Source organism: Homarus americanus, unplaced genomic scaffold (assembly GCF_018991925.1).
Source record: "Homarus americanus isolate GMGI-L3 unplaced genomic scaffold, GMGI_Hamer_2.0 scaffold16033, whole genome shotgun sequence".
NCBI classification, from domain to species: domain Eukaryota; kingdom Metazoa; phylum Arthropoda; class Malacostraca; order Decapoda; family Nephropidae; genus Homarus; species Homarus americanus.
Window position 1 is genome coordinate 54,894 of NW_024752685.1, and position 21,456 is coordinate 76,349.

Consider the following 21,456-nt stretch of genomic DNA (forward strand, 5'->3'; position numbering starts at 1 on the left):
CCCCCATCCCCTCCAAACAATCTTGGGGGATCCGTGGTAAATTAGGGATTTTGGGTGGGGGAGAGCAAAACCAGAAGCTAATAATCAGCTAACCCAACCCAACCTAATCTAATCTAATCTAATCTAAACTTAACTAACCTAATGTAACCAAACCTAACATGAACCTGGTAAATTTGCAGTTTGAGTCCCAACTACTGTTCGGCCATAATTTTTTGTTTTTCCCATGGTATTTGGTGTGACTCATACGAATTTGACCTTCATTTCTGTCGCAAATGAGTGGTTATGAGTCCACGGCCTTGCATGTGGTACACAGGATGCAGAATCTACCGAACATTGCCCGTTAAAGAGAGAGAGTGAAGCAGCATTGCGGCGAAGAGAAAGGGAAGAGAGATTATCAACTAAAGGAGGAGAGTTAATAAGACGAAATTCCTTTGATTCCACCCCATCTAACAGTTGGACAGAAGAGGAGCCACCCCAGGTATGAGAGCAGTACTCCAAGTTAGGACGAATGAATTCCTTAGAAACTTGAAGCAACTGCTCAGGAGTGAAGTAGCTACGGCATCTGTACAGCATTCCCAGCTTTCTGGAGGCCACTTTAGCAATGTTGTGGATGTGTGGCTTCCATGACAAATAAGAAGAAATGGTGAGGCCTAGCATAATATCTATTTTAGAATTTGGCAGAATGGTTGCGTCCTGAAATGAGGTTGGTGGGAGATAATCTAATTTGGAAAGTGTAATTGGTAAATATTGTGTTTTATTAGAATTGAATTTAACCAAGTTTCTACCTCCCCATTCGGAGATGCTGCACACATCCGCAGTGATAGATGAAATTATATCAGCTCTAGAAACAGATCTAGTTTGAGAATTAGGGGAAGGGAAAAATGAGAAGAAGAATGAAGAGTAGAATCATCAGCGTAAGAATGGATTTAATTAGTTGCAGTGTGAAGTAAATCATTGATGAAAAGAAAGATAGTAGGTGAAAGAACAGTATCCTGTGTGACACCACTATTGGTAGAGAAAGAGCAAAAGATAAAACCCCTGACAACAACTGCCATGGATTGGTTTTCAAGGAAGCTAGAAATTAGAGAATAAGGTGGGGGAGAGAAACCCTAAGAGGGAAGTTTAGAAAGCAAAGACTTGTGCCATAACCTGTCAAATGCTTTGGAGATGTCGAGGGCCACGACAAAAGTTTCCCCATAATCCTTAAGACCCTATGACCAAAGATGGGTGCAGTAGGCGAGCAGGTCACTTGTAAATCTTGCCTGGTGAAAGCCATACTGGTGAACCGACAAAAGAGAAATGCATTCAAGGTGACAGAGAAAATGAGAGTTTAAGATAGTTTCGAAAATCTTAGAGAGGGATGAAGTTAGGGTAATGGGGTGATTGTTATAGTGCGTTTTTTCCTAGCTCAGAAGAGAAGCCCCGCCTCTTCCTCAAGAGTTACAGTTGATTGAATGTTGCAAATCTGTCTGATTTCATCCTGAAGTAATGATATATTTCTAAATGAGTTTATTCATAATCGTTGGGATGACCGTTTCTGACGAGAAAGATATTTAGCTAAATTATATAAAGATACATACATTCATTACGTGTATTTCAAACATGAGCATGTAGGAAGTTTAGCAGAAATCTTATACAGTATAGTCTCGATTTACGCGTTTTGTCATTTACGCGGTGCCTTGCCAGAATGAAAATGCCTCAATTACTCGGTAAATTTGGTCATTTACGCGGAGAGCGGCTGGAGGTCCAGACGCTCCACGCCATTTTTCATTCAAGCGGTCCATTCTCGACCATACGCGGGAAGCGGAGCAGTGGGGGGTGCGCATTAGGTCGCTGTTGCGTTATCGCTGACGTCTTATGACGTATCGGACTGTGATTGGGCCACGCATCCTTACCACCCACGCATTCCCTCTGCCACTAGCTGTGATTGGTCTAATGTTATATGACGTGGCCTGGGACGGGAAGGAGCGCCTGACCCAGCCGCGTCAGTCTCATTGTTCTTCTGTCGCCGTGAATCGGCTGGATTGTCCAATTAACCAGGCCGTTCACATATATTTATTATTTGGGTTTAAGTAACGAAACCCAAACTGTAGTTCCTTGTTTTATTATAAAAGGATTGTATCTATAATTCCTGAGTGTAGATCGACCGTAAGTTCCACTGTATATGAGTGAATGAGAAAGGGACGGCTTTTATGTCATATAAACATTAGATCACGTCCTTACGATATAAGTTGCTGTGAGTGACTGATGAGTAGTGACCCATCGAGGGAGAACGGTATCGGTACGTCGTTCCCCCTCGAGGGAAGATGGAGCCATCCACTGCGGTTCTCAAATAACGTCTTCCTCTAGTCAAGGATATCAAACTACTGCTTGCTTCAGGTGGCCAGAGAGCCGGCTACTTATGCCTTTACTCAGCATAGTATGACACAGCTTCCCGTGGGCACACCTTATCACGTGCATTGAACATATCACCTCATAGTCAGTGGAAAGTTACAGGGTGGTGAATCTGAATATAATATCAGATGTATTGATCCATTTATATAATATGTTCTGTTGATGAGACAGGGGCCCATTACATCCACTGGACCCCTACCACCACAGAAAAACCTTGCATTACCTGGACCCAGCCACCCCAAGCCCAAGAAGATACGACGTGCCCTAAGTAAGTACAAGATCGTGCAAGATTTAGAAAAGGAACGAGACAAGTTGATTTGGCGAGCTAGCATGGCGTGAACGAATCTACGATCCGGACGATCAAGAAGGATGCCGCCAAGATTAAAGAACACATGAGCATCACAAAGTCTGCAGGTGCTTCAATGGTGAAGTACTGTCAGAATAAGGTGCTGCTCAAGACTGAGAACTTGCTGGTGAGCTACTTAATTTGTCAGGCAAGACGTAACATGGCGGTCGACACGCAGGACTATGCACGTGAACTGTACGCATCAGTGGTGCGCAAGATGGGAATTGCAGAGCCCAAGCCCTTCACTGCTTCCTCTGGGTGGCTGCAAGGGTTTAAGAAAAGGAAAAAGATCACCAACATTAACATTGTTGGTGAAGGAGCGAGTGCTGACCGTGCTGCCGCCATGGATTTTCCTCCATTCTTACGAGAAGTTATGGAGGTCGGACAGTACACTGACGACCAGGTGTTCAACATGGATGAATCCGGTCTGTTTTGGAAAAAATTTACCTTCCAAGACCTTCGTTGTCCATTCTGCCAGCAAGTGTCGGAGCCGGAAATTGCAGAAGAAGCGCATCACCGTCCTGTTTACCACCAATGCCTCCTGTACCTGTAAGCTAAAGTTGTTGGTGATCCACACAGCCCGCAAGCCACACGCCTACAAGAACATGGACATGACCAAGCTAAATGTCCACTGGCTAACCTCACGTAAGGCGTGGATGTTCACTGGTCTGTCCCTCTCCTGGTTTGACGACTGTTTCGTTCCTGACGTCAAGAAATTCTGCGCGCAAAATAATGTGCCATTCAACATTTTGTTGCTGCTTGACAACACACCAGGACACTTGCCCCTACTGTTGGATCGTCACCCCAATGTAAAAGTGGTCTTCCTTCATCCCAACACTATGTACGTTGTTAATTCAGCCCATGGACCAGGAGTTGATATGCAACGTTAAGGCTGCATTCTCTGCAAAGAAGTTTAAGCTCCTGAATGACTGTACCAACACCAAGAATGAGTTGCGTAACCTTCTGAGTGGCACAGATAGCGAGAGCGACGACAACGAGGATGCAGAACAAGAGTTGGCGGAGCATGAGTTGCGAGTTAAGTAGTTTTGGAAAATGTTTAAACTCAAGAAAGCTGTTGATTTCTTGGTGGAGGCATGGGGGAACTGTCTGTGGCAACGATTTGTCATGCGTGGCGGTATCCCAGGTACGAGGCAGAGTCAACCTGTGGCTGGTGAGGTTCAGTCTGTTGCAGTGGCAGTGGACCTTGCAAGAGAAGCTGCACAGAGTGTTACAGCTGCAGGCTTCTCCGAGACCACCAACGACGACATCATGGAGGTAATCGGGGGTCCTTAGGTGACTGCCGACTTGATGTTGGAAGACGATGACGTCAGTGAAGATGCAGGTGGTGCGGCAGCCCGAGAAGAACATAAGTTAACACATGGTAATGTAAAGGATGCCATCGAGTTTGCTGAGAAACTCAAGCTCGTCCTTTCCAACGATCCTGACGATCACTGCTATGAAGTCTTCAGTAACCATCTGTTGCAAACTATGAAGCCGTACATCAGGATGTATCATGACCACATCAACACTAGCCGTCAGCGTAACATCACTGACTTCTTCGCCCGCAACCCACCACAGCCAGCCCAAGCCAGTGATAGTGACAGAGATGACTTTGAGGGGTTTGTCAGGGAGGCCCTGACAACTATGGTGAATAGTGATGGTGATTCACCTGAGGGCCAGTAATCTGCCCTCTGCCTCAGAACCAGCCCCCATTCTCGTATGCCGACCCATCTCTTCTACTAACGTAAGTAAAACCTTGATTTTTCTATTACCTGGTACAGTATATTATTCTCTTATTGATATTTCTCTTCTGTATTATGTGTGTGTGCATACTATCATGAAATTAAGATGTTATTTTTACTACAACGTACGTATTGTGTCGAAAAAAGTGGAGTTTGGGGGTCGGCCCAGTCTCTATTTCAATTAATCCCATATGTTCTGTTATTTCATTTACGCGTTTCTCGTTTTACGCTGGCCTCCACGGGTTCAATTGACTGCGTAAATGACGACCCCACTGTAATCTTGAATTACACCAAGTGAACTAAAATTTTATGGGTGAAATGGCGGCAAGGGGTGACTTCTCTTCCATCCCAATGCCTTCTCTTCTCCCGTCTCCTCCACCCCCATTCTAAATCCCATCATCAACGAGGAGCCTTCTACATGCACACCTCAAAGTAAGTGTAATTTACTGGATTTATTTTTAGTCTGTATGTAATTTTTGGTGAGCTGGAACCAATTACCCAAAGTCCCATTGAAACAATGGTTTCGGTTAAAAAAAAATTTTGGTTAACGAACGACCTTCTGGAACGAATTGTGTTCGTTAACCGAGGGACCACTGTATTAAAATTATTGGTCATTCTAAAATTTAGCCATCCAAGCTCTGTCTACATAAAGTTTTTCAACTATTATTTTTGGCTCGATATATGTAACTTTATTCATTTATTGAAACTCATTTACATGCACACACTGTCCTAAGGGCAAAGCTGAACTGTACATGTAATCAAAATAATGTACAAAATGATTACTAAAATTTTTGTCTATTGCAAACTATGGCATGTTTATATTGAAGTTAATCACTATCGTATAAGAATTCCAGCAATGTAAATTATTTTCTCCCAGGTCACTTCTATTAAATTTTATAAGCAAAAAACAAAAACTCAATCTAAAGGACATAAATAAACAATTAAATACAGTTGTACCCCACTTAACGCGGTCAATTGAACCCAGGGGGTCCCGTGTTAAGTGAAATCCGCGTTAAGTGAACAACAGAACATATGGGATTAATTCCAATAGAAACCAGCCCGACCCCCAAACTCCACTTTTTGACGACACATAACTATGTTGTAGTAAAAATTTTATCTTAACTTTATGATGGTATGAAAAAACAAGTACAGGTAGTTCTGCTATAACGCGATAATTGTGTTCTTGTAAAATATCGTGTTATAGAAAATCGCGTAATAGAAATAACAGGGCTTATGGAGAAAATAGGGTTAGGTGCAGATTACTCGAAATCGAAAAAATTTAGTAGTTAGCCTAACACAAAGGATAGCACAGTCTAAATAAATGTTACATTCATATCTAATAATGAAATCATACAGTAAATGTAACACTTTACTTGATGGGGGAGAAGGGTGATTTTGAGGTTGATAAAATCGAGCTTCTCTTCAAGTGTTATATCCTTTCTTTTACGATCATCACCGGGAATTCTATCACCAGAACGCTTCTTGTTGATATTCTTCTTTACTATATTCACAGTTAATACAGAAATAGTAAGCAAAAATTGCGTTATAGCAAACAAGCGTTCGCGTTATACAAATATCGTTCCTAATTCATAAATCGCGTTAGAGCAAATTCGCGTTATCAAAACACGCGTTATAGCAGAACTCACTGTAATATAGAAGAGGTTGGGTTAGGAAAAATAAAGGTTAACATAGGAAAAATGAAGGTTACGTTAGAGAAACTAAAAGTTAGGTGGAACACTTACGGTAGTAGAAGAGATGGGTCGGCATACGGGGATGGAGGCTGGTTCCGAGGCAGAGGGCAGATTACTGGCCCTCAGGTGAATCACCATTACTAGGTGAATCACCATCACTGTCACTTACAGTTGTCAGGGCTTCCCTGACAAATCCCTCAAAGTCAACATCACTGTCACTGGCTTGGGCTGGCTGTGGTGGGTTGTGGGCGAAGAACTCGGTTATGCTTTTTTGACGGCTGGTGTTTATGTTGTCATGATACACCGTGATGTACGGCTCCATAGCCTGCACCAGCCGGGTATGGAAGACTTCATAGCGGTCATCGTCATTGTCGCGGGAAAGGACGGACTTAATTTTCTCTGCAAACTCTATGGCACACTTAATATCACTATGACTTAAACTAGGTTCTTCGGAGAATGACGCACCTTCTTCCTCCTCTTCACTGGCGTGTTCTTCTTCCAACATCTCGTCGGCAGTCACTTCAGGATCTCTGATCACCTCCAGGATGTCTTCGTTGGTGGTCTCGGAGAAGCCTTCAGCTGTAATATTGAGCGCAGCTTCTCTGGCAAGGTCCACTGCTACTGCAACAGTCTGAACCTCACCAGTCACAGGTTCACTCCTCCTCTCACCTGGTATGCCATGCAACACATGTCTCCATGCGTGACGAATCGTAGCAATAGTCAGCAGATCCCATGCCTCCACCAAGAAGTCTACAGCTTGTTTAACGTTAAACTTCTTCCAAAATTGTTTGACGAGAAGTTCTTGAGTCACCACCTCTTGTTCCTTGTCCTCGTCGCTTTTGCTCTCGCTGTCGGTGTCACCCAGCTTACGCAACTCATCCTTGGTGTTGGTAGAGTCGTTCAGGAGCTTGAACTTCTTTGCAGAGTACGCAGCTTTCACATTGCAGATCAACTCCTGGTCCATGTCGTCGGAGGCTTCTTTAGTGTTGGATGATGGATGACGTAGTGTTGGGAGGAAGGAAGACCACTTTTACGTTGGGGTGACGATCCATAAGTAGGGGCGAGTGTCCAGGTGCGTTGTCAAGGAGCAACAAAATATTGAATGAAACATTCTGTTGCTCGCAGAATTTCTTCACGTCGGGAACAAAACAGTTGTCAAACCAGAAGAGGGACAGAGAAGAGGACATCCACGCCTTACGTGCGGTTAGCCAGTGGACATTAAGCTTGTTCATGTCCATATTCTTGTAGGCGTGCGGCTTGCGGGCTGTGTGAATCACCGATAACTTTGGTTTACAGGTACCGGAGGCATTGGTGGTAAACAGGACGGTGATGCGTTCCTTCTGCAACTTCCGACCCCTTACCTTGCTGGCAGACTGGACAACGAAGGTCTTGGAAGGTAACTTTTTCCAGAAAAGACCAGATTCGTCCATGTTAAACACCTGGTCGTCAGTGTACTGTCCTTCCTCCATAATCTCACGTAAGAACGGAGGAAAATCTCTAGCCGCCACACGGTCAGCACTCGCTTCCTCACCACCAATGTTGATGTTGGTGATCTTGTTCCTCTTCTTAAACCTATGCAGCCAACCAGAGGAAGCATTGAAGGGTTTGGGCTCTGCAATTCCCAGATTACGTGACACTGCTGCGTATAGCTCACGTGCGTACTCCTGCACTGAGCGCGTGTCCACCGCCATGTTGCGTCGCGCCTGACGAATCAAATAACTCACCAGCAAATTTTCCACTTTTGCCAGCACCCTGTTCTGGCAATACCTGATAGATGAAGCACCTGCAGACTTTGTGATTTTCATGTGCTCTTTGATCTTGGCTGCATCCTTCTTGATCGTGCGAATCGTAGATTCGTTGACGCCATGCTGGCGCGCGAGATCAACTTGCCGTGTTCCTTTCTCCAAATCTTGAACAATTTGGTACTTCACCTCGTAGCTTAAGGAACGTCGTGTCTTCTTTGGCTTAGTGCCGCTGGGTCCAGGTAAGGAAAGGTCTCTCTCTGGTGGCGGTGGTGGTCCGGCGGAAGCCATTTTACGGAACAATGGATGCGCGTTTACACGGTGTGGCCTTGAGGGATGAAACTGCCTCGGCTAGGTCAAGCATCGTCTTTCCTCCCTCCCTCCCTCCCTCCCCGGGGTGGTCACGTCATAATACTTTAAGCCAATTACAGCTAGCAGCTGAGGGGGGTAGGGATGCATGGCCAATCACAGTCCGATACGTCATATGACGTCAGTGATAACGCAACAAAGACACACACTGCGCAACCTTACAGCGCCGCTTGCCCAAGCGGAGGGAGGAGGAGGGAGAGGCAGGCAGGCAGGCGGGCGGGTGGCGCAAATCTAAAAATAGCGTCTCGAGCCGGACACTCACCGCGTATATGATGAAAAAATCCGTGTTAAGTGAAAGTTCAGCTCTGGCGAGGCATCGCGTATATGATAAAACGCGCTAAGTGAAACCGCGTTAGGCGGGGTAATACTGTACTTCACACCACAGGTGCCAACTGTCAAACATGTCACTGTCACCCCTCCCTCCCTCCCTACTCCCTACCTTCCCAACAAAGGTTTGGTGTTTTCAGTAGGCTTTTAAGTTTTTATCTTATATAATATCTCAGACTAAAGTTAGGAGAATATAATTTGCATTCCTGAAATCCTTGCAAGACAGCGAATAATTTGAATATAAATGTCATATATTTTGCACAAAAGATAAAATTTTTGCTCTCTTTAATAAAATTCTTAAATTAGATCTAAAATTTGTATGTCTAATGCAAATTATAGCTTGTTTATATTCAAATTAATCACTATCTTATAAGAATTCCAGCAATGTAAATTATATTCTGGCTGGTCATTTCTATGCAATTTTATAAGCAAAAAACAAAAACTCAACTGAACAACATGAATAAATAAATTAAATACTTCACCAGACCTTCGCCCTAAGGCCCAAATGCAAGATCAGCCTTGGTGTACACCATGCCATGGTATCCCGGCGGTGGTAATACAATGGAGTGAAAATTTTGTGATTATTCAAGATGGGCCATGGTGGTACCCGACTGTCGTTTGTTGTTACTACGTCATCGTAGTGTAGTCATGTGTACCAACTGGCGGAAGACTTGGGGGTTGGTATGCTTGCACCCTGAAAACGCTGTCAGTGGCACGATACGTTTGCTCTTGCTACACGATTTACGAGCATAAAAAACTTGAATCCCAAGCTAAGGTGCACCTCATTTTCCTATTTTCTTGGATTATAAGCCAATTCTGGGAATAAAATACGATCATTTACAGTAAATATAGGTAAATAAAGCCTTTCTCGGAATAAAATACGATTATTTACAGTGAATATAAGTAAATAAAGCCTGTGACAACCATAAAAATGTAGGAATTGAGTGTAATATCTGTTCCTTTCTTCTTTATCCTTATTAAATCTAACAATAAAGTTAAAAGTTTTTCATGAACTTGGGGTTGGGTGAGTGTAATAAAGAGACCTATGGCCTGTTCTGTGGATGAAGTCAGTAGAATTTACCAAAGTACAGTATTAGGTATTATAATTTTGTTATGACAGTGATGAACTCACTGTACAGTGGTCCCTCGGTTAACGAACGCCTCGAACGAAATTTCGGTTAACGAACTGCCTCCCATAAGATTCTTAAATTCGGTTAACGAACAAAAATTCGGTTAACGAATTTTTTACGAACGGACCTCAACATGTTTTCGCTTGCACTGGCCGGTCAACCAGCTTTAGTATTTGTCCGCCAACACATTAATCGGTTCTAGGGCTTAAATTCCTTACTATTTTAGTAAATACAGTGACCCCTCGTTTAACGAACACCTCGGTTAACGTAATTTCGATTAACGAACTGCCTTCCATAAGGATCTTCAATTCGGTTAACGAAAAAAAATTCGCTTAACGAACTTCTTACGAACCGACCTCAACATGTTTTCGCTTGCACTGACCGGGCAACCAGCTTTAGTATCAGTCCGCCAATACATTAATCGGTTCTAGGGCTTAAATTCCTTACTATTTTTGTAAATATCAAGAAGTTTATACTATTCAATAATTTTAAAAGTTTAATATTCAATTTTTTAGTCATTTTAACAATTATTGAACAAATTGAAGGTAAAGTGACTAGTTTAATGCGCGGCATCCAGCCTCTTAACACAGCAAACAGGCGTCAGTCTCTCTCTGTTTTCACTGGAGGTAACATCTTGCTTGAGACTCTCTTCAACTAAATGCTTTTTTTCTGTGTTTCCAAGCAAATTATTGGTCATTTTGAAATATATTTTATATATTGACAATATATAATGCAGTGCAGCATTGATTTAAAGAAAATAATCTTGAATTAAACCAGAGAGCTAAAATTTTATGGGTGAAATGGCACCATGGGGTGACTTCTCTTCCACCCCAATGCCTTCTCTTCTTCCTTCTCCTCCACCCCCATTCTAAATCCCATCATCATCATCATCATCCAGGAGCCTTCTACATACACACCTCAAAGTAAGTGAACTTTTCTACCATTTTTGTTGAATTTAGGAAATTTTCGGTGAGCTGGAACCAATTACCCAAAAACCCATTGAAACAATGGTTTCGGTTAACGAACGTTTCGGTTAACGAACGACCTTCTGGAACGGATTGAGTTCGTTAACCGAGGGGCCACTGTATCAAGAAGTTTATACTATTCAATAATTTTAAAAGTTTAATATTCAATTTTTTAGTCATTTTAACAATTATTGAACATAATTGAAGGTAAAGTAACTAGTTTAATGCAAGGCATCCAGCCTCTTAACACAGCAAACAGGAGTTAGTCTCTCTCTGTTTTCACTGGAGGTAACATCTTGCTTGAGACTCTCTTCAACTAAACGCTTTTTTTCTGTGTTTCCAAGCAAATTATTGGTAATTTTGAAATATATTTTACATATTGACAATATATAATGCAGTGCAGTGTTGATTTAAAGAAAATAATCTTGAAATACACCAAGAGAACTAAAATTTTATGGGTGAAATGGTGCCATGGGGTGACTTCTCTTCCACCCCAATGCCTTCTCTTCTTCCTTCTCCTCCACCCCCATTCTAATTCCCATCATCATCATCCAGGAGCCTTCTACATACACACCTCAAAGTAAGTGAACTTTTCTACCATTTTCGGTGAGCTGGAACCAATTACCCAAAAACCCATTGAAACAATGGTTTCGGTTAACGAATTTTTCGGTTAACGAACAACCTGCTGGAACTGATTGTGTTCGTTAACCGAGGGACCACTGTACAGATGAATTGGGATAAAATCTTGAAACAATATCACCATAACTGTTAGTTTTCTATTAAACAGGAAATTATCTGTATACAGGTACCAAAATTTTTCCTTTCATATTATACAAGGCCAGTTATCTACAAGATGTGAAAACTTGAGATAATATTTCCTCCTTTTCTCCACCTGATTACAGTGGGGTATGCTATAACGAACGGATCCTACTACGAATATTCCTATAACAAACGGTTTTACCTATAAAATTGAGAATGCTATAACGAACGAAACTCCTACAACGAACATTATTTAAAAAAATTTATTATTTTTTTTTTACTAATACAGTGACCCCTCCGTTAACGAACTCAATCCGTTCCAGAAGGTCGTTCGTTAACCGAAACCATTGTTTCAATGGGTTTTTGGGTAATTGGTTCCAGCTCACCGAAAATTTCCTAAATTCAACAAAAATGGTAGAAAAGTTCACTTACTTTGAGGTGTGTATGTAGAAGTCTTCTGGATGATGATGATGATGGGATTTAGAATGGGGGTGGAGGAGAAGGAAGAAGAGAAGGCATTGGGGTGGAAGAGAAGTCACCCCATGGCGCCATTTCACCCATAAAATTTTAGCTCTCTTGGTGTAATTCAAGATTATTTCTTTAAATCAACACTGCACTGCATTATATATTGTCAATATGTAAAATATATTTCAAAATGACCAATAATTTGCTTGGAAACACAGAAAAAAGTTTAGTTGAAGAGAGTCTCAAGCAAGATGTTACCTCCAGTGAAAACAGAGAGAGACTTAACTCCTGTTTGCTGTGTTAAGAGGCTGGATGCGAGCATTAAACTAGTCACTTTACCTTCAATTATGTTCAATAATTGTTAAAATGGCTAAAAATTGAATATTAAACTTTTAAAATTATTGAATAGTATAAACTTCTTGATATTTACTAAAATAGTAAGGAATTTAAGCCCTAGAACCGATTAATGTATTGACGGACTGATACTAAAGCTGGTTGCCCGGTCAGTGCAAGCGAAAACATGTTGAGGTCGGTTCGTAAGAACTTCATTAACCGAATTGAAGATCCTTATGGAAGGCAGTTCGTTAATCGAAATTACGTTAACCAAGGTGTTCGTTAAACGAGGGGTCACTGTATATTGTTTTTTTATTACAAGTATTAATGATATTCTTTATTTCAGGGGCTTAGATGCATATTTATGCACTTTTTTAAAAATTTTCCAATTTTATATATTTTTCAGTGTTAAGTGGTTGTATTTGGGGGCCTGGAACGGATTAATCCTATAACGAACGAATGCTATAACGAACAAGGTTCTAGAACCAATTAGATTCGTTATAGCATACCCCACCCCACTGTATAGTAATTCAATAAATACCCTTTCAAAAAAACAAGACATGAACACTTTCCCAATGTCAGGAGTAAAAATGTATACAATATGTTAAGACATGGACTAAACCAGAAGTCGGAGAAAAGTCTCTGCTGTTTAAAAAGTCTTTTAGTTGGAAAAATATTACATGTAAATCCTGTATATGGATCCTCACCAGAGAGCCTTCATATAGTTAGTGTGCAGATATTTGTTTACAAGGCATATACTCAACTATTATGGAAATGAAGACATGTTAGGTTAGATTAGGTTCATCTTGCGAGCAAATGTCATGGAACCCATATACTACAGTAGGTACAGTCATGAAATTCTAACATCTAATCAGAGACTAATAATGTTAAACATAGAACAAGATGATGATTAAATGGTTTAAAAATATCCTCAATACAGTCTGCAATGTTAATTGCAAATCATTCCTGCATTTTTTAATGTTTAATATAAACTGTAATAAGGATAAGAATACACTGATAATGCTTATTTCAGAATACTATAGCCTTTATTAAAAGCAGGATATGTTATAATATATGGATGATCAAGAGTAAAGTATTTTAAAAGAAAAATCATCACAAATTTCACAAATAAATTAATACGTAATATCCACGTATGTATGCAGAGTGTAAAATAAAAAATTTAATAATAATTAAGGCATACAGTACGTTATGATTTATCCAAGGTATATGTTCAGAAAATTCCAGAAACTGCATTTTTTTTGGTCTATGAGTAATTTGGGGATTTTACGGAAAGTCTCCAAATTTTTCTGTTCCGAGGTTAGGTTAGAAAGCAAATTCCAAAATCTTCCCTGGAACCAGAAAAATTCCCCATCAATCAAATGATACCAAGATTTATTTCTTCAGTATTGGTGAAAGGTGAATAGTCAGCTGTGTCTCTACCTGTAAGTGAAAATAAAGTCATTAATATTGTGTTAGTTAAATTTGTAAATTCTGAAACATCTATATTTATGAGGGTTAATATTTATAAGTTTCCAACATCTAAATATTGAGGGTAATTTTGTCTGTTAAAAAAAAATATAAATAAAAAATTCCAAAGGAAACTCAGATTTGCTTAGTTTGATATGCAACACACACTAAAAAAATTATTGTTTTTTTAATGTTTTGTACTGTAGTGTATATTGTTATGGTGATTCCAAAACTTTGATCCCTTTTTTTTTTGGAGAAATTCATAGAACAAAAATTATAACCCCTTTAAAATATTTTATAGATCTATATAAAAATGTTAACCTAACCTTCCTAACTTAACCTAACTGGAAACTGACTTAACTATCATAAAATAAAGTATGCTGTCTTTCATATTTTAAAGGTTGGATTATGGACAAATTCACTTAGGTTAATTTCTGGTTACAGTTAATTAGTCAAGTCTGACATATTTCTGTTGTCATCATTAGAATGTACGTATATCACATTTATTGAAGATTCATAATTTCATTATCTCTGATTATCCAAGAATTGTAATATAAAAACAATTAAAGGTAAAGGGAGTCATACCTGTGATTACTTTCTACAATTATTACATCTAGCTATAATTGAGTGGAGCATCAAGGAGTTTAAAGATGAAAATGTATTACTGTACAGTCTCTCCTCGACTTACGACGGTGTTCCGTCCCGACGACCAGGTCGTAATACCTGAAATATTGTTATTAAATATTATCATCAATGACTTCTTTTGGTAATAAACAATACAATTTGGTGCTAATTTTTTCCTCTTACATAAAGTAGCTTTACTGTATAGGGTGAAACATCTATCATGAAGTGATTGTCATTTGAACTTTACGGAGTCTGAATTTGTAAAAAAACAAGACTAATGTTTTTGATCTACTCATAATCAATTTGGTAAAAAATGAATGTTTAGGTCATCCACCTACTTGGCATTTGAAAAAACATAATTTCAATGTCACCAAACCTAACCTAACCCAACTTAACTAATCTAACATAACCTAACTTAACTGGTAAAAATCGGTCAACTTAAAATCATTAAATTCGCTGGATGGCCAAAAAGATAATAATATCATCAATTCTATTTACTTTAGAAGGACTTATTAATTTTTTTTGAAATCATGGACATACTGTCAATGGCAAAGTTAATTAATATCACCACTCCAACTGTTGGCCCAAACAAGTCGTAAAGTAGTTCTTTCTTGTAATACATTGAGTCACTAAGGGAATAAAAAAATAAAACATGAATTTAGATCACTGAATTTATCTTATTAGTAGCAATTTGTGGTTAAACTGATACACAAATGAAACATGCCTGGGAAGTACCTAGCACTAGTTACCTGGCATATTTGGACTTATTAAAATATGAAATCTAGGCTAATAAGTAATTATACTAAGGAAATAATTATTTTGGTAGTGCTGGACTGTTATTAATTGCCCTCATTACGAAAATTGGGTCGATATTAATTCTGACAAAGGACGCCATTCACCATCCCAGAGGAAGCTGTTCTCACCACTCTTCAAATAGACCATTTACGACTTTTTTTTAGTTTAATTTGATTTCAGTACATTTCTACACATAAATTAGTTGGTTAGGCGAATTTGGAGGATATAAACGGCGATGAGACAAGTAGAGGCTGGCGGCATTTTTCGTACACAAACACGGACTGCTTTTAAAAACAACAATACAATTCTGCATGTGCTGTTCTATATGGAGTATATCGTATAATAAATATTATTCCTTTGCAGATTTATGCATTTAATGTCCATCCAAATCAATTTTCTTTCTTTTGGTTTCAAAAATAGTTCCCTCGTAGTGATCATCGGACCACGAAATTTCCCCATGTTCCGATAACAAATCGTACATATTTTTCTTTTTTTTAGCCAAAAACGCTTCTTGCATAACAACCATGGGAGTACTACAGCATGGTATACACCACGGCTAATCTTGCATATGGTCCTAACTATCACAGTAAACCTCACCTCCCGCTCCCCCCTCTTCCCAAGCTTGCGCCCTCCCTCCCTCCCCCCCCCCCACCCCACCCCACCTTCTCAACAAAGGTTTGGTGTTTTCAATAGGCTTTTAAGTTTGTATCTTATATAATATCTCAGACTAAAATTAGGAGAATATAATTTGCATTGCTGGAATCCTTGCAAGACAGCAAATAATTTGAATATAAACATCATAAATTTTGCATAAGAGATAAAATTAATCACCTGTATCACATTACAGTAGTGATTTAAGAGTTCTAGTGTGTATATATATATATATATATATATATATATATATATATATATATATATATATATATATATATATATATATATATATATATATATATATATATATATATATATATATGCAAGTAAATCACTGTAGGTGCGCGTGATCTAGGTATGCTGATAACCACATATATAGAATATATATATATATATATATATATATATATATATATATATATATATATATATATATATATATATATATATATATATATATATATATATATATATATATATATATATATATATATATATATATACCCGTGTATAGCACGAGTTCTTAAGACCAAATTTTTGGGCAAAAAGTTGGGGGTCGACCTCTATACGGGTAATAGTTTCGTTAGGTTGAAAAAAATTTACCAGTAACTACCAGTAAACAATGGAAACGATGCACCAACGCACCACCCGCTGTGAGTGTCGGTACAGTTGCCAGGGCAGATCTCTTGCGTCATCATAGCAAGCCCAAAGTAGCCAAATGCATGGTATGGTATGCACAGGAGTATGTAAAACATAAAGTATTCATTTTTAAAAGTTTATTTATAGATACATAAATTTTTGTTAATTAAATTTGAAACATCAATATGATGTGAGTCAGGTCATCTACACACAGTTGCCAGTTTCAAAATTTTCCTTTTAAAATTTTAAGTTACCGAGTATTTCTTTTCCCAAATCGTTTTACAATACTGTAGGTAAAACAGTATACTATTGTGCAAACCCCACAGAAAAAAAATTAACAAATGGAGACACCAAAAATGTAAAAAAAAAAAATGCTGTCTGACTTGCAACACTGTTGGTAGGGTCAGGTGGTTCTAACGGTACCTGCCAGGACCCGGTAATCAAATTTATAACAATATCTAACCTCAATTACTGTAGTTTATCTGATGTAGGCAATATGAAGTAAAAAATACCAGTTAAAGTGAGAAATTGGAAAAGAATAAACAAGAAAGATGTTGGGCTATTTTTGGTAGGGCTGAGGGAGAGAGTACCAGCTGTTTGGTCTTTTTTGGCGGGAGAGTCACGCAAATATCCGTACTAGTATTTGTTTGGTGTCTTCTGTATTTTTAAAAATGAATACTTGTAAATTAAAAGTACCGTAACATTGTATTATATAAAAACTTGTCATATTTCTGGAAAATAAGAATACACCGGTAAACACAATTTCAACGTACGCTAAAATTAAAAGCTGCTTAAGAAGGGCCGATGCAAACACAAAGCCTCCACGACCAGGGCTCTGCCGTATCAGCTAGACGGTACACGTGTTTTTCGAATCGTTTTCAGTTAAAAAACTTTTACATCACAAGTGAATTAGGATAGAATATTATTGTAATATAACAGTTTTTAACTGAAAACCATTCAAAAGGCGATTACGGTAACATCTTGTGAACGAAAGAAAGCGAGTCATTGTTTTTGTCACGATTTTATCCCACTTTCCACTATAATACGTACGTCATTTCAGCAAAAATATTACATTTCCATATTCTCAGAAATAAATAGTAGTTTTGCTGAAACGTGATGTATTTCAATGTAAATTAGGATAAACTACATGCAGAAAACAAAAGACTTTACCTAACCTTCCGATGTTCAAGAGATGTTACTCGTATTTTTAATAGTTTTCGGTTAAAATACTGTTATATTAGTGATATTCTATTCATACTGTGGTTGATATAATACCTTCACGGAAATGTAATATTTTTTGCTGAAATGACATACGTATTACAGTGGAAAGTGGGATAAAATTGTGATGAAAACAATGACTTTCGCTTTGTTTCGTTCAAAAGATGTTACCGTAATCACTTTTCGAATGGTTTAGTTAAAAAACTAATGTATTGTATTACAATAATATCCTAATTGACTTGAATAAATATTACGATACCATATTTCTGAATATTTTCATTAAAATCCATCAAAATCATTTTCCTTGTCATCGTCTGCAGCACCAAACAGCTTCTCCCAGTCCTCTCCTTGAACAGGGCTAGAGGGAACGTGTTTTTCGAATCGTTTTCAGTTAAAAAACTATTACATCACACGTATATTTTACCTAAACTGTGCCTGAATGAATATATTCTCGGAAATAAATAGTAGTTTTGCTGAAACGTGATGTATTTCAATGTAAAATAGGATAAAATACATGACGAAAACAAAAGACTTCACATAAGCTTCCGATGTTCTTGAGATGTTATTCGTTTTTTTAATAGTTTTCGGTTAAAATTCTGTTATATTACAATGATATTCTATTCATACTGTGCTTGATATACTACATTCACGGAAATGTAATATTTTTTCCTGAAATTACGTACGTATTAGTGGAAAGTGGGATAAAATCGTGACGAAAACAATGACTCGCTTTCTTTCGTTCAAAAGATGTTACCGTAATCGCTTTTCGAATGGTTTAGTTAAAAAACTGTTGTATTACAATAATATTCCCTCCTAATTGACTTGAATAAATACTTGAATGGAAATATACAATATTTTTGTTGAAACTACCCGCGTTTCAGTGTAAAGTGTCGTAATAATAAATGGTAAACAAGTTTATAGGACGTAGAGTTTTTCTGAAGGTTTTGTTGTTCCTTTACCCTCAAAAACTTGGGTCGACCTATAAACGAGGAATATCATAAATTAACGATTTCTTGGTCATAAAATCGGGGTCGACCTATATACGAAGGGGGGTTATAGACGAGTATATACGTATATATATATATATATATATATATATATATATATATATATATATATATATATATATATATATATATATATATATATATATATATATATATATATATATATATATATATATATATATATACCATTGCATTGTTTAGTTATTTCTTCTTTTGGCTGTTTCTTTTGTATAATACATTTATTTAATTTTCTTTTTTGCAGGCCATTATGGATGGGGAAAATCTAGTTGGTCACTTTCAAGTGTTGAAGATACCAGGAGCTGAGCACCTGGTTGGTGAAAGTTTTGATTGGCTCTACCTCACAGAGGACAGTGCCCCATTGGCTGCATTTTTAAAGTGGTTTACTGAAAATGTGTCCACAAATGATGTTCTCACAGATGCAGAATTGAATGAGTAAGGCTTATAGAATATATTTTTCTAGTAGTGCATGATATTTTTTAATGTTATTCTCATTTATTTTAAATATTTTTTGCTGGCATGTTACAACAGATGCAGCATGTGAGAATGATCTCACTTTTTTCTCTCAATACCCAGTGCGATTGGCAATTGTATGAAGACTAAGTCATGGCTACCTGTTGCATCCTTGTCCAAGAAGAAGAATAATAAGAGAAAAAATCTGGTCAGAAAATGTTTTAAATGCTTCCCAAGAAAGTAATGTCTTCTTTTGTCTTTCCCTTTCTCTAAACTGACTGATGTTGGCAGTAGATGATACAATGCATCTAGAAGGACCTATATCCTGAGTGGTGCCCAGTTATAAAGGACCTTCCAAGTTACTTTACTTTCATATTCCCCATCTTTTCTATGATGCTTGACTTACAATCTCTATTGCTTTCACTCTCCTATCCTTTTCCCCTCCTGGGTCATGCTATGAAAATGTCAACCTGGGATCCAAAACTGAAAAATCACCCAAATTAATAAATTACAGTACTGTATATGTGGTGTTTTGAAAGCTAAAGCAATGAATTTTATGAATCTGAAAAGAATAAGTCTCTCACACACCCACTAAAACAGTTATACGTAGTCAAAATTGTCACATCTTGTAACAGAAGAGAGACTAAAATAGGATATTTACCAGTATATCATATGCTACTCATTATTCATCTTTCATATTGGTACATATATTTTTGCTTTTTAATATCCGTTACAGTATTTATGTTAAACATTGTAATAGAAGCTCTTCACATATTGACGTTAATGCGTCATGATTTAAAATACAGTATCAGTCTGCAAATGTGACAGGTTTGTGTGCCAAAGCATTACTCACATATTCAATACAGTAGTCCCTCGGTTAACGAACACAATTCGTTCCAGAAGGTCGTTCGTTCACCGAAAATTTCGTTAACCGAATCCATTGTTTCAATGGGATATTGGGTAATTGGTTCCAGTTCACTGAAAAGTACATACAAAGTAAAAAAAAAAATGCAGTAAAGTACACTTACTTTGAGGTGTGTATGTAGAAGGTTCCTGGTTGATGATGATGATGGGAATTAGAAGTGGGGGTGGAGGAGAAGGGAGAAAAGAAGGAAGTGGGGATGGAGGAGAAATCACCTTTCAGTTGACCCATGCTTGATGGAGTCATTTCACCAATAAAATTTTAAGTTCACTAGGTGTAATTCAAGATTATTTTCTTTAAATCAACACTGCACTGTGCTATATATTATCAATATGTTAACTAAATTTCAGATTGACCAATAATTTCACTGAAAAATGCAAAAATATTCAAGACACCAACAAAATGAATGTTCACTACACTGTTTTCAAAACCCAACTGACGCCTGGTGGCTGAGTCAAGCTGCTGATGGGCGCACAAAAAACTAGTTCCCTCTACTGCATATATTATCAATATGCTAAATAAATGTTAAAATGACTAATAATTTTAATATAAAAAATGCAAAAATATTAAAGAGCGCAACTTTATTGATATTTACTCCACTGGAAACGAATGTAAACATAGAACAGATGATTGAATTGACAGACTAGCCCATCAGCTGATCAGCTGATGCTCACAACAAAACGTGTTGCTCTTAAGGATTTCGTTAATAAAATTTTTGTTCGTTAACTGAATTGAAGATTCTTATGGAAGGTAATTCGTTAACCGAAATTTCGTTAACCGAGGGACCACTGTATTTATACTGTACAGTGTATTAATAAGTTATTCCCAGTTAAAATTCTTGTAGAAGAAATGGTAATTGCAGAGTGTAAAACGTACTGGACTTTGTTACTTACATAAAAGTAAGTAAACCCTCGATAACTCAGCACATATGGGGCTCTGGCCTTGCCGAGTTATCCCAAATTCCGACTTATCGAGGCACTTCCCCCCTCCTACAAAAATACAACAATAAAAAATTAGTGATCAATATAAATGTACATGTAATTACTAAATGTAAAAAGTAACACTTACCAGTACTGCAGGCGAAGAATGAAGCATCATAGTAGGTGACACTGATGCGTGGTAGGTGACACGGAGGTATGGTAGGTGACACGGAGGTATAGTAGGTGACACGGAGGTATGGTAGGTGACACATTGAGGCTTGGTAGGTGACACAGGCATGGTAGGTGACACAGAGATATGGTAGGTGACGCAGAGGCATGGTAGGTGACACAGAGGTATGGTAAGTGACACAGAGGTATGGTAGGTGACACTGAGGCATGGTAGGTGACACAGAGGCATGGTAGGTGGCACAGAGGCATGGTAGGTGATGCAGAGGTATGATAGGTGACACAGAGGT

At 38.1% G+C, this 21,456-nt stretch overlaps 1 protein-coding gene across 1 annotated transcript in view; it reads left to right on the forward strand.

The window, feature by feature from the left end:
* Window positions 1-21,456, forward strand: part of LOC121855168 — a gene marked incomplete at its 3' end in the record, with an annotated part of 37,000 nt that overhangs the window by 4,596 nt on the left and 10,948 nt on the right. The window contains exon 2 of the mRNA XM_042350036.1: window positions 18,930-19,120. Coding sequence (XP_042205970.1) covers window positions 18,936-19,120 — 185 coding nt within the window. The remainder of the gene's footprint in view (window positions 1-18,929; window positions 19,121-21,456) is intronic.